We start from the raw sequence: 14,944 nt of genomic DNA on the forward strand, positions 1-14,944 counted from the left end.
GGGAAGGACAACAACGAATAAAAACACATGATTGCCGCCATTTTGCGGTAACCATGTATTTGCCATTGCAGTGCAAGCATCTCCACATCTTAATGAGAACAAGAGGAAGAAAGGATGAGGGCTGAAGGATGTGGGTGAAACTGTGGTGAGTTCCAGCTTCTGTAGTTTGTTTTGCTGAGAGGCTGCTCTAGGCTGCTGATGATTTGACTGGCATTAGGCTGATGTGTCACGCTATGAAAGTTCTCCAGGAATTACTACAGCTGCACTGAACAGTGTACACCAAGCTAAAGCCTATAGACTGCAGACTTTGTGGTGTGAACAGGAAATTTTTCCTTGCATCCCTGTTGTAAAATATATATTTTAGGAAAAATGCATGGGGTAACAACAACAATTTTTACCTATTCACCATCCCCCTTAAAGAATTTGAACATATCTCCTACTCCCTGGCCTATAAAAAATTAATTGCATGCAACTATGGTGCAAGACTTTACTATACTTACATAGCTATCCAAAGCACACACTAGCAGTTCAGGCCTACAAATGTTTTTCCTCATCAATACACAAGTGTGAGCTCACAAGATACCTGGAAGGTATCGCAAGTCATGCTAACTATAACGTGCAAAATGTTTGCATCATTAATGGGCTAATTGGTAGTTCTTTAGCAGCCTGATCTAACTTTTTAGGGGCAGCAGGGTGTCACACTGAGTAGGAAGACCGTCCTTTAACCGGGGGACCCGGGTTAAATCTCTGTGTTTGCAAGACACTGAGTCCTTATTGGCTCTGGGGTGAGGGGAGAAAATTTTCCCTATGGGGATCAATAAGATATCACTTTACATAAATGCAGCCAATAAGCCTTCCATCTCATTAGGTTACTAAGTTCAGTAGAATCCAGCATAGTATTGTCCTCCTCCTTCCTTTGTCTGCCAGCTCCCATCACTGACAGCCTGGCACTAGGCCACAGTCTCTGAAGTGCTTAAACTTTCCTTCTCCTCCCCAAAGGATCGGCTGTGCACTCGCCTACCACAATTAAAAAAAAAAAAAAAACACTGAAAAATAAGCCAGAATGAGCCCCTCAGACATGATGTGTGAAAAAAACGCACAGAGCGGGCTGCGTGACCTTTCCAGCCTTTTAGTAAACTTGTACAAGGCGTCGGCGGGAGCAAACAGAAGGTGACAGATATCAGAATGCCACATGTCACCAGCACTTCTCCCAACATGGCCGAGGGAGCGGCTCACGGGCAAGCGACTTAGGACCGACGCATGGAAGACGAGGAGGAGGAAGAGGTCAAAAAAGAATCTCCTCAGCACTGAAACACAAGAGGGGAGTGTCATCATGCTCGTGCGCTTCACTTGTGTTTCACAGTTTGATGGAGTCAGCATGAACACAGACTGCAGGCCACACAGGATTCCCTCAGCTAGCAAGCTAGCTGCCCAGTCTCTACTATGGAAGACAATGCTGAATAAACTGTCCACTTGAATACATTGATTTCAGCAAAGCAAAAAATGATGAACAATTTGCTAGAATTAAAAAAAATATATACAAATGACAAATGAAAAAGAAACACAAGTTTTAAAACTAATATGTGGTCAGCTGTAAAATCATTAATTTCTGCAAATCATATTTAAGCCTATGGAGCAAAGTCTGTGCCATGTTGTCAACACTCAATTAATTGTCTATACGCTGACAACACTAACCCAAAGACTGCATAATGCATAGGATCAATGCATACTCATAACAAATACACACACACACACACACACACACACACACACACACACACACACACACACGGTTATGGGAAGCAGGATTCACAACAGGACTGTTCGTATAAGAGGTGGGAGGGCTGAAGGGGGGGGCAAGGGGGCAACCAATTTAAGCATTTCATTGTTTTTTAAGTTGACAGCCAAGGGAACAGGCGTGAGCCAACGAGATGCCCCGTCCAATTAACACCGCCGAGGTGTGTGCATTTTTCAGCATGACACCGCCATCATCCCGAGCTGTCTTGGAGTCGCTCTGACAGCGAGCATGACACACTGTTCCACAACCTATTGTTCAACATTACGGCAACTCTGAAGAACTCCTACTGTACTTCACTAATAGCTACCACTACAAGCTGTAACAATAATAAGATATTATTCCACCAGGGAATTTTCATGGCAATTGAACTTGCATAGAAACAAGGCAAAATGTATGATACACTAAGATCTACAAAGGCGTGCCAGATTGAAAGCCAGGCAATATTGTGCATTGACTGTTTTTTAATGGTCACTGCAGCATTTGTTCACAATGCAGAGTTTGTGGTGTATAGATTAGGAGAGAGGGAGAGAGAGACAGAGAGAGGGAGAGAGAGAGAGAGACACGAGGAGGACAAGGGGGCATTGCTTTCACTCGCTGCATGGTAGCTTGACAAATGTTAGCATGAGCCTCTAAAGCGCTGTGACAACCGCCTGCTGAGAGCACAGTCTTGCTAATGTGTCCTGGCATGCCAGCCCCGTAATCACACATTTACATATGCAATGACCTACATTTGCATGTCAGATCGCACACTGTCCGGCGTGATTAACGGTGGGCACCTCCCCGCGTGGAGTCGCCCTGGGTGGCAGCAGAGGCCGTGCGAGGGCGGAGAGAGGGCCGGAGGGGGGGCGGCTTTTTTGGCAGCCGAGGGGCCGGGCTGCCAGGCAGGATTATGTCAGCCGGCGGCCCCGGCATTAGACACTTCATTAGAGCTAATCTGTTTAGCAGTGGGCAGTGTATGTAAACTTCACAGGCCATTTGCGGCACCTCTTCGCCCCCTGGCCTGGCCTTCAAAGGGCAGCCGGGCCACGGCTGACTGACAGGCCGTCTCATCTGCCGCGCATGGCTGTCACACAATCGGGAGCTCCCAGCTGAAACACGAGGCCCCAACACACACAGAAGCGCGCACACACACACACACACACACACACATAAGGGGGAGTCACAGAGGAATGACCCTGAATGACGAAGGGGTCAGTGGCTGAACAAAAGTAGGAGGAGTGGGTTGTACAGACCGCAGCTCGTAAAGGAACAAGAGCTGTTTATGTCTGTGAGTGTGTCAGTCAGGTGAAGCCCAGAGAAAACCCTCCTCTGGCCTGATGGACCTTTCAGAGGAAAAGGTCCTGTGTATCTCAATGGGTAGAGCATGGCACTAATGCTGCCAGGGTTAAATGTTTGATCCTACTGCGCTGCCCATGCTAAAAGAAAACAAACAAAAAATTGTAAGGCATTTAGGATAAAAGCATACACCAAACGGCATCAAAGGAAGACTTTTCAGAAGACTCAAGAGCACAGCTGCGTCTTACCTCACATCCAATCATCTTTCAGTCTTAACATCCATCTGTCACAACCATCTCACATTACTGTTTAGGCCAAAAATACAGAGGTGACCTAAATGCACTAAAAGTGGCCAGTTTCTTGCCAAGTCATTCCTGGAAGAACTTACCGCATGAACTAACACAGCTATCTGTCTATAATTGCCAGCTGACTGTATCACATGTCAGGTAAGATCAATCACTTACTTTAGGCTGTCAACAAAGGCTTGGGCAAAGTAACAGTTAGTGTTCAGCATGGTGACGATTAGCAACTCTTTCCAAATTCTGATCCTCATAATATAGATTTCCTTTATCTTTTTCTTGTCTTCTATTTCCAGAAATGAAATAGTCGGGCTGTATCATGTGGTGAGCCACTGGCGTCCAACTCTGCTTACTCTTTTCGCTCACGTCATTCTGGTTGGTGATGGGGACAAGCTGCAGGGGATGGAGATTAAGTGGCAGCCATGCAAGGCATTATGGGTAACGTCTGTGAGGGACAGCGTGTCTTGGGTATAAAGGTGACACACAATCGCCATGGGCAACTCACTGGCAGAGGGATTGAGAAAGGGAGGGGAGAGAGAGAGGGGGGGGAGAGAGAGAGAGAGAGAGAGAGAGAGAGAGCAGACAGACAGCTCATCGGAGGAAGTGTGATACGGGCTGGCCAATAATGACACCATCGCCAAACACAACTGACAAGACACATGGAGAGTGGAAGAGGGAATGTGGGAGACAGAGAAAGGGAGAGAGGGTGAGAGAGAAAGGAAGACAAGCAGCAGAGGGGAGGAGGTGTGATGTGACAGCCCAGCAGTGCCAACGGCTGCCACAGAAAGGCCAGCGGCAGCAGAGAGGTGCCGTCTCCCACAGAGAGAGAGAGAGAGGGAGAGAGAGAGAGAGAGAGAGAGAGAAAGAGAGAGAGACAGAGAGAGAGAGACAGAAAGAGACAGACAGGGAACCAGGCAGGGGGGCCCACTCCCACCCTCACCAGTCACCAGCCCCCTTGAGCTCGGCACCATGCAATATTCATCCTCAGCCAGTCAGCCAGTCAACCAGCCAGTCAAACAGCCAGGATTCACCCCAAAGGTGCTTCTCCTGCTTCTCTTCTCAATCTGCTCCATAGCCGCACTGCCTTGTCTTAGCGCTTACAGACAGATCCGTCTCTGTCAAAATCTGCAGTGACGATCAAAATATGATCTGAGGGGGCCTCCTCGCCAACCCTCCCACTCACTCAAAGAGCAAATGCGCCATTAAAAATGCACATCTTACCAGCTCATCTCGTTTACCTAATGCATATGCATCATACCTCCGGGACCAAGAGAAATGATATCGCAAGCGATACAGAATATCCTTCATTGCATATACAATTCAGATTTCTTCAGGAGGAGGCTGGTGGGGGTTTTTTCCCCGAGTGCTGCCGAGAAGACTGAACCTTGAGAAAGTGTGAAACAGATTCAGGACTTGTTGAAAGACACCCATCTGGATGCTGGTTAGACAGGCATCTACATACTCTAACTGACTCTCTCTCCATCTCCCACTAAATATGAAATCAGTTCAGACATGCTCTATGTGAGTGCAAAAACATGACGTAACATAGCAAGTTCAATTTACTGCCAATAACCCAAGCACAAAAAGTGGGCCTAGAATGAAAAACTGATGAAAATTGCTGGAAATAGATTGAAAAACAGTGAGAGAAATCATTAAGCTGTAACAACAACACATCATCAACTGTTGGGAAATCATTGGAAGATCCAGTGAGTGTGGGGGAGTGTGTTGCTTAAAACTCAAATTAATCATTAGAGCCTTTATCTGACTTTCTTTTGTGCGCAACCCAATTATCCTTAATTTTGCAATTACAAATCTTAGAATAAATTAACCCCCTTGGCAATTCCAGTGTTAATATTGCAGTGCCCTTGCATACACAAGATAAACAACAACTGAGAACACAGGCCTATTTTTAGTGTAGTTTCTCTTTCTCTCTCTCAAAAAAAGAAAACAGCAGCCGTTTTCCACATTTACTCTAGGGCATATGGATGATCCTCTTTGTTAAAAGTCTATTCAATAGTTAGGGAGGTAAAAACATCCTTCTGGAAGGAAATCAATGGGGCTGATGTTGGAGAGTGGTATTAAAATCCAACAATGACCAGATTTGCACAGAATAAACCTGAATCGTATCGAACCGAGAGGGGCATGCTGGGAGGTCAGACTCTGCCAGCCTCCAGAGCGCTGATCAATAGAAACAATTCAACGCTCATCCGCTGCTACTGACTACAGTGGTCTGTGCTTCTCTCAGCCAAAGGACAACTGGACTGTATGGAGCAATTTTGTTAAGGCAAGAAAACAAAATAATATAGAACAGATATAGTTCAAAATAAGGAGGGGGTGGGATGCTATGTTTGCATGTTTTACTGTGTTGTGAGTGAAGTAGGGAATGATTTGAGGGGAAGGGAAAGAGATGGCATCATCATAAATTAGGAAACAATTGTCATATAGATTCCCTATAGATTTATGGGAAAAGAATTTATAAGGCCACCACCTATCTTATTAAATTTGAACAAATCACTCACTACAGGCAAGGGGACGAAATAGGCAATACACTGTGACACGACTGCAATTGAGGGGTTACTGAAATAGAAATGGTTAGTGATTTGGCTGCACTTCTAAATGGTAGAAATGGTGACAGGGTGACAGAGAAATAGGAGTGAAGAAAAAGAAGTGACAGAGGTGGAGAGAAAGTGTGTGTGTGTGTGTGTGTGTGTGTGTGTGTGTGTGTGTGTGTGTGTGTGTGTGTGTGTGTGTGTGTGTGTGTGTGTGTGTGTGTGTGTGTCCCCTACCTGTGGTTGAAACACTGGTACAGCTGCTTGCTGTCCTTGTGGCTGTGTGTCCATATCCATGGTGTCAGGAGCTTGATCCTTTACACCCCTGTGAAACACACACACACACACACACACACACACACACACACACACAGACACACACACACACACACACTCTGGTCAGCCTACTCAATGTTTACCATCAGACAAACCACTCCAATCCAATTCATCCTTCGGTGAGAACATCACCACTAAACTCTACTATAACATTTAACCGCAGCAAAAACACAACCTCCAAACAACAGTTCACTCAATGCTGTTGTTCAGAAACAAACTACTGACTACTGGTTGCTGCCACGGTTTGGTCGGTGTCCAGTTTCAGCAGAACTAGATCCCAGGTCATGACTGTGGATTCAACACTCTTTGTCTGAGCCCTCTCAGGTTGCAGCATGGCACAGTTACAGCAGGCAGCGATACTGAACTGAACAAAGTAGAGATAACGCCACTCTGTATATTTCCTTGGCATTAGTCCAGCAAACCTTTCATGGGAATAACTGGTTATACAGGCGTTTAAGTAGCTCCACTTCATTTTCTGTTTTCTAAGGAAATATAGGTCACACAGAGGTGAGAGTGTGGAGTATGGGTGTATGCCATGGTGCTGTATAATTGCATGTTCTGGCATGTAGCCTAGAAGCAAGCTAATTGCATAAGATACTCCACCACCGGTTGCTTGGCTTACCACCACACTTAAAACAGACGATGCCATAATGTGAAATGTTACCTGAATGAATAATTTACACATATATTTGCAGAAAAGTATGATGCAAAAATTATATTCACACATGCAATTAGCTTATGATTCCAGAGTCTCCGCTCAACTCATGTTTGTGGGAAATACTTGAGTTTTGACAGATGCTGTGGGATCCCTTCCAGTGCATATTGTAATGCACAGAACATGTAACACCCTACTGGTCTAACACGCAACACCTTTTTACTCATAATTTAAGCACGATACAGGGCATGCATAACAACGACCATGTGTCATCCACAAGAAAACACATGTGTAAGGTGGGGAACATGCATGTACTCAACATATGAAATGAAGCTGAAGAAACGTGCACGTACACACACAGACGCGGTCATGTGTGTGTGCACGCAGGAATACACACATGCATCGGTACATGTTAGATGCTAGTGGAGAAAATGGAAAGCTTAATGCAGGAAAGCAATAACAAGCAGATGCTGTAGACAGAGTAAGACAGGGAAGAAAATAAAAGTACAGACTCTTGATCATGTTCAGTCTTCAGAAAGGAGAAAAAAGGAATGGGCAAGACTGTATGGTTGGTCTACAGATCCAGATTCTGGTGCTGGAACTGTAACGATTTTTTACCACTATCTGTTGTCTCTCGGTCAACAAAATCTCTCATTTACACACACACACACACAGGCACACAACTTCTACATAAAGGGAGAGGGACACAACACACTTCACGGTGGGTCATTTGCATGTTTTTCCACCGGAGTGACGGCCGTCTGTCTACGTATCTGTCAGTCTGTCATTTGTGTAGTATTAACTGTCTCTCGTCTCTGTCGCCTCTGACGAACAGACAGAGAGAGCTCAAACCTCCCTGGCCAATTAAAAATCCCCTGGTATTATAGAGAGAGGAATGGCACTGAGGAACTGTCTCCATGCTGATGTCATCAGTCCCATTCACGAAAGGTTAATAATGCTAATTAGACATCTGCATTAGATATCTGCATGTTCTGTAAGTGTGTGTGTGTGTGTGTGTATGTGCGCGAAGAGGAGCTGGGTATTTTATATGTGTATGTGCGTGTGTGTGTGTCTGTGTGTGTGCGAGCAGACACGCATTTTGCCATTACTGTGGTTGTTTATTTTACATTAGTTCAGCTTTTCTTTTCAGGGTTCGCTGGCCTGCGTGTGGGCTTTGAAGATCATGAAAATAAAGTGTTTGCACAACACCATTTCTCCTGGGATTACATAGACTATATTGGGAATATTATTTTCTGAAATTTACATTAAAAGCTTGTTTCAAATAAGTTTAAAGTGATTCAAATGTAAAGGGAGCTTACAAATTATGAGAATTTAAAAGCACTCAATGCTGGAGGCAAAAAAAGGCAAACTAGAAAAACATTGTTAAACGTCCAATCCTGGCTCCTTTGCTTCTTATCATTTTTTAACTTAATAAACTCCAGTAAAGAAAGATCATTTATCAGTGGCTGCGTTTAGATGAGTAACCTCGCTACTGGCCTCTGGTTAAGGTCTTACTCGAGTTAGGCTGTTTACATGCATCCTTGACACCCTGTGATTGGGTGGCCTTATTACCATGAATAAACCAATAAACAGGATATTCTTGTCTACCTGTGGTGTTCAATCCACAGAGAGAACAGTCCAACAGGCAATTATACTTTTCATCAAAGAGTATCCACCAAAATGTACCAATAATCCTGTGCATGTCTGAGTTTGCGCAGACTGTAAAAAACAAAATCGGTAGAAATAAGATGTTTACATGCCACAGTAGGCTAACTCATTTTAATGTCCGAGTGAGCTAGACATCTTAACTGGGTTGGTCATAATCAGAGTACAAGATCACCCAGCTTATTCCAATGGCATTTACATGTTTCCACCAAAAACCAGGTTACCATTCTCTGTGCATGTAAACATAACTAGTGGTTCTAGTAAAAAAACAAAACAACAACAGGCACTTCAGATGCCCATGATGATCACCATGACGTATTAAACATAAGCAGTCATGCTAATGAGGTCTAATGAAGCTAATAAATGCATTAATTAGCAAATATTAGCATGTCAACATACTTGTGGAGTTCACATTAACACCACCCATGTGTTATGTGAAGACATGTTAAAGCAGTTATAGTACTTTCAAGAAAATCAGTTTTTCCTCATTAATATGCAAATTCATGCAGCAAGGTGCTCCAAAAGGTAATCTGATCATCTACTGTACAAGGAGAACCTGTGGTGTGAGTATGACACTTCTATCATGTAATGCTCTTCAGTTGCATCCACACACAGACACACAGACAGATGGACATAACCATGACGACATAATATCCCACATACCATGTACCATGGTGTGTGGACATTCATAAACAAATAAATTAATTAATTAATTAATTAATTAATTAATTAATTAAAAAATGTACCAGAGAGAGAAATGTTGCTTCTGTTGAAAATTAATTACATCATGTGCTGATGATGCTGATCATAATATGTAAAATATTTTTACAAAAATATTTAAAATGTGGGATTTTATTTGTTTTTACCTCTAGTCTGCATCTGTAAAACCACTTCTCATGAGGTATGTTATTCCTGTGATTTTATACATTTGGTGAAAGTAGGAATGAACAGCACAATGAATATTGTGGATTAAATAAAAGATTTGAAGATCTTCCCAGGTGACTATAAGCTTTCATTTTTCTTATATTCAACTCAACACCATCAGATGGACTTTTTCTTGATTTTAAAGAAACGTGCTCCTATCCACACCCAACAGTGTTGATCAATTAAAATGCTTACTTTTCCAAACTTCAAACGTGTTTATTATTTGCAAAGTTATTACACTGTGTCCTTGATTTAAAAGACTGAGGTGCATAGGGCCATTTCAAAAGGAAGCTATTCAGTGAAGTGCAATATCAAAACAAAAGTCAATATTATACATTGACGGTCACATGTGTAATTTAGGAGCAGTAATTATGTCCTTAATCTGAAGCTAGACTATCTATCTGCTTCGTAGCTCAAAAGAGGCCAGCTCATAATATCTCTGAACATACACCTAAACCACAAATGGAGAAACGAAGAATCAGATTACTATCCTTTATCAGCGTATTTACACCTGTGTTTAAATGTGGCTTGGAGCCCTGTTCAGAAAAAATATGGAAACATCCTGGATCTGCATTTTTAATGCCAGGTGTAAATGGGGCCTACTGCACAGTGTTGGAGCCAGAGGCTGGCTGGCTGACTGGCTGACTGGCTGGCTGTCGTGGCATTTTGATACCGGTGTCATAGGGGACTTACTAGTCATCCACCCAGCCAGCCTGCCTGCCTCTCTTAGTGATTCTTTACACTTCAGCCTTGTGTGTTGTTAGATTGGGGCTGGCACCCTTACTCCTCTCCCTGACCCTCTGTGTTTCTGACTGCCTACGTGTCAAAATAACCAGGGGCCATCTGGGCTCCCTGTCGTTCTGCCGCCTCCCACACCCCACGTTAACGAGATCAATTAAGACTGCCACATTAGATCAGCACACACCGGAGAACACGGGACAATTAACGAAGCTAACTCAATCAGGAGGAGTAAACGAGGCGAGGTCACACTCTCAGGCCTTACACTCTCACATCCAGTTAAAGTAATGTGTAAAATTAAAAAACAAACAAAAAACAATGAACTTTGTTTCTAACAAGGGGTGGGGGCAACTTATATCCAACTATAATAAAAAGGCTAGGCCTAATAAATGGACAAATATTAACCTAACCCTCATAGACTCAGGTACTGATTTAAATCACGTTCATCCATCACGTTCTTTTCTACTAAACCCCTCTCACCCTTCCTGTGCCACAAACCCCATTTACTACCATTTCTCTCATTTTCTCTGTTCCACAAAAGGTCCGTCTCCCATCACAGAAAGGAATGTTTCCCTTCCGCAACATTCAGTGGGCACAAACAGCAGTGGAAACTCCAGATACCAGCCTGCCTGCCTTTGTGTCGTGTGGAGGAGAGATGGCTGGCTGGCTTGGCTTGTGGCGGCAGTGGGGCAGCGGCAGCTAAAAGCTAAATCCCTGACTATTCATAGATGCACGTATGGCAGAGGCCCGTTCACAGCTCTGGCCCGAGACAGCTGGAAATATACAACTGCCCAGACAGCCCAAGGGATCGGGTGCAACCCGCTTTCAGTGTGCTGTAAAGAGAGAGAATCAATAAAGACCGAGGAAAAATATATAGACACGCATTAAGGTAGGTCTGAGTACCTAGCCCTATATCATTTCTTTGAAGGTATCAGGAAAAAAAGGGGGGAAATGGATATTGGTTAGTGAGGTAGCAAGAATCCCATTTATCTCTCTGACATATTGATGGTTTCTTTCCTGTTGAGGAAAGCAAAAAAAATGAAAAACCAACATTCCCGTCCAGACCACCAACCACTCAATGTAAACAAACACTGCTTTCTAACTGTGTTCCATCTAATGTGAGACTCCAGCCCGACAATCTCACAGCAGGCCCTATCACACGTAGCTAATTATATGATAGAGGGGAGAAACAGAGGAACAGAGAAAGAGAGACAGAGAGAGAGAGAGAGAGAGAGAGAGAGAGAGAGAGAGAGAGAGAGAGAGAGAGAGAGAGAGAGAGAGAGAGAGAGAGAGAGAGAGAGAGAGAGAGAGAGGAGGAAAGAAGGGGATAGTAACAAGATTGTTCAGCAATTTTCGGTGAACAGTCTTCTTTGCTCTGTCCCACTTCCAGCACACTGACTGTGAGATGCAGTGTTTCCCATACAGAGGCACAAAATTAAGTTGGTCTGTATATAAAAGGATCTAAATCAATCTCTAATGTGCCTGATGTGCACATCATGTCATGTCTGTAATTTGCACATGTACAGACAGCAGAGCAGCAGACTGAACTCCAGAGATCCACAGAGTCTCCCGGTGTGAAAACAAAACCGAAACTTAACATTCCACAATCAGTAACAGGGATTTGCAGACACTAACTACAAATCCCCGTTAGTGGAATTAAGTAATTTAACCGTATCGCAGTGCTTCAGTGCATAGAATTGAACACACACGACGTGGGTCTGTACAGGATCTGTTCTTGTTTGTTTTCCTTGGCCGAAAGGTCTGACCATCACCTATGGTACTGTCCCAAAGCTGTGTGCCTTTCCTGGGCAGTGCAGCACCAAGGCAGAGCAGGACAGAGTAGGTTGGACTTAAAAACTGTAGAACAACAAAACAGAAAGGGACAGAGTGGAGTAGAGTAGAGCTGCAACGATTAATCGATTAATCGATTAGTTGTCAACTATTAAATTAATCGGCAACTATTTTGATAATCGATTAATCGGTTTGAGTAATTTTTTAAGAAAAATAAGTCAAAATTCTCTGATTCCAGCTTCTTAAATGTAAATATTTTCTGGTTTCTTTACTCCTCTATGACAGTAAACTGAATATCTTTGGGTTGTGGACAAAACAAGACATTTGAGGATGTCATCTTGGGCTTTGGGAAACACTGATCGACATTTTCCACCATTTTCTGACATTTTATAGACCAAACAACTAATCGATTAATCGAGAAAATAATCGACAGATTAATCGACAATGAAAATAATCGTTAGTTGCAGCCCTAGAGTAGAGTAGAGCAGTGAGGAGAAAACAGAGGAGCACAGAGAGTAGATTAATCGTTAATAGTTGAAGTCAATGCTTTTTAGTCACAGTGATGATTCAAGACAAGGCAATATAATTACACACTGCCAAATTACACCAATAGGCCTAATCAAATTGAAAAGAAACGAAAAACATTACACGTTCTGTGGTAATGCACGTACGGAGTCTGTTAATCACTTGCTCCACAGTGGAAAACACTTTCAGCTGGCAAAGAGGTGGCAGGAAAGGCAAGGTACTGTTTGGCAAGGACAGCAAGTCTCTGGAAATACTTCTTGTTTCTCTGCCACCACTGGGCTGGATTTGGTTGGGTGGAATGCACATCCCATCTGAGTTAAGTTCCTTCTCATTGTGTTCTGCATCCGCAGTGTAGTAGACCTCCTCAAAAAAAGTGTTAATTGATGTGGCGCCTCCATCTTTCATGCTACTTTTCAGGGGTTTCAATGACCCAGTCATACAAATTACTCAGTTCCTACCCAACCAACCATGCCACCCACACCACTGCTCAAAATCTTTAGCCTTAATCAACCAAGGGATGGTTAACTAGCATATTTTAATCAGGACTTTGTCTTTTACACAACTGAAGCTAATAAATAATTGAAGTAATTACAGTGCATTATACATGCTTAAAAAAATAACATCCAGATGTCCAAGGTCAATTTCAACATCCATTTCGGGTAATCGAGGATTCAACTATTTGACTACTCAACTATTTGCCTGCTGCACATCCCAGCAACAGAGCAGGGCAGTGTCTTGAAGTGCAGAGCAGTTGACAACAGCGGGGTGGAGCGGACAAGAATGTGGCAAAGCAGAGTGAAGTCAAGTGGGGTAAAAAAGAGAGTAGGGAAGAACCAATATGAGTAGGGCAGAGCATGGATAGAGTGGGACACATTGGGACAGATTGGGACAGACGTAGAACTGAGAAGAATGGCGAGGAGAGAAAAAAGCAAAGTGAAGCTTGTTAGCCCTGATGTGTTACTGGTCCTGTGAGAGACAGCGTGGAGCTGTGCAGCACAGAGGTTGGCACTGGCTTTAGCTCCTCTTTCATCCCTACTTCCTCCTCTCTGCATTATTCATTTAATACAGGAGAAGAAGAAAAACAAAGAGGGAGGCGATTAAAAAAAAGTGGATCAAGGCAAACTGGGAGGGAGTGGGGGAGGGAGGGGGGATGAATGGGGAAGTGAAGGGGAAGGGTGCTAGAATTAAGCGGTCCCGAAGAGAAGAACGCTAAATCAGCTCTAGATCCGAGGACAATAAATATGAACACAGATGGATGAGCCTGTGCTCAGAATGGGCCTAAGAACGAGAGAACAGAGAAGGGCGAGCGAGGGGGTGAAAAGAGTAAGGGGGGAAAAAAGAGAGAGGAAAATTAAAAAGGGAGAGAGGAAAAAAATAATGTGACACTATCCGGCCTGGGTGTAGGATGTGAGGGAATCAAAGGCACCTTTGAGGAGCCAAAAGACGACAGTGAAAGTGCTAGAAGAGTGGTGTCCATGATTACAAGAAGTGGAGAAACCTTTGAGTCTGTGCTCATGAAAGCCCACCCCAGGCCTCGTCTGAAACCCCTGCTTGACTAGCAGTGGAGATACAGAAAGAGAAAAAGAGGAAGAGAGGGAAAGAGAGGCGCTAATGATGGAAGGGTCCGGATACTACAGAAGCAGTGCACTCTCCAATTCATTTTAATCACTATTCAAAATCATTAGCGCAAATGTGCGAGCGTTCTTGTGTTCATTGGACCAAGAGCCGAGAGAGAGAGACAGAGTGGGAGAAGACCAATTACACCTCAGAGAGGCTAGCGAGTAACACAGTCTTTGAGGTCTTTGAGTCAGAGGGTCCAAGACTAGATGGAATAGAAAATGGAGAGAGGAAACTTTATTGTCTCTCAATCTAAAAGAAAAAAAAAAAAAGAACGGAGCGATGAAGATGAAACCTTTGAAAATGGGCTTCGCAAAGCCAGCCAAACACACGACAGAGTCAAGCCACTTAGACTTTTCCACTCTCCGATTCTGGCTACAAAAACATAAAGTTAATCAGGGAGCAGCTCTGCGTGGGACTACTAAAGTATCTGTACCAATCAGACAGAGGAACCAAACAACAACACCGACATCAAACAGGACTCATTATTCAACAGGCAGAACATGGTCTGGACTAATGGCTAGGTCTCCTTCAAACTGTACAAAGGGCGTGTGTGGGGAGAGCGTGTTGGGCGGTGGAGGGGACAAATCAATGAATCTGATCAAACTTAATGAGGCTTTTCAGGGTCTTCCAAATGAGTGAATGATATGAAATACAATTCAATAATAAGGTGTGTGTGTGTGTGTGTGCTTGTGTGTTTGAGAGTTGAGTTTGAAAAGAACAGTTTGCAGACTATTTTTACAAAAAAAATAAATAAAATAATACAAACAAA

The 14,944-nt window shown here is 43.5% G+C and overlaps 1 protein-coding gene across 1 annotated transcript in view; it reads right to left on the minus strand.

Annotated features, from left to right (window-relative positions):
* The window catches only part of nek7 (NIMA-related kinase 7), a 67,400-nt gene that overhangs the window by 38,201 nt on the left and 14,255 nt on the right, over positions 1 to 14,944 (minus strand). Inside the window, exon 2 of the mRNA XM_071524053.1 lies at positions 6,159 to 6,246. Coding sequence (XP_071380154.1) covers positions 6,159 to 6,218 — 60 coding nt within the window. The 5' untranslated portion in view covers positions 6,219 to 6,246. The remainder of the gene's footprint in view (positions 1 to 6,158; positions 6,247 to 14,944) is intronic.

This window comes from Centroberyx affinis, unplaced genomic scaffold (genome assembly GCF_046629955.1).
Source record: "Centroberyx affinis isolate AG114_WGS23_722 - 3 ecotype Tasmania unplaced genomic scaffold, CSIRO-AGI_Caff_v1 ptg001140l_1, whole genome shotgun sequence".
Lineage (NCBI taxonomy): Eukaryota > Metazoa > Chordata > Actinopteri > Beryciformes > Berycidae > Centroberyx > Centroberyx affinis.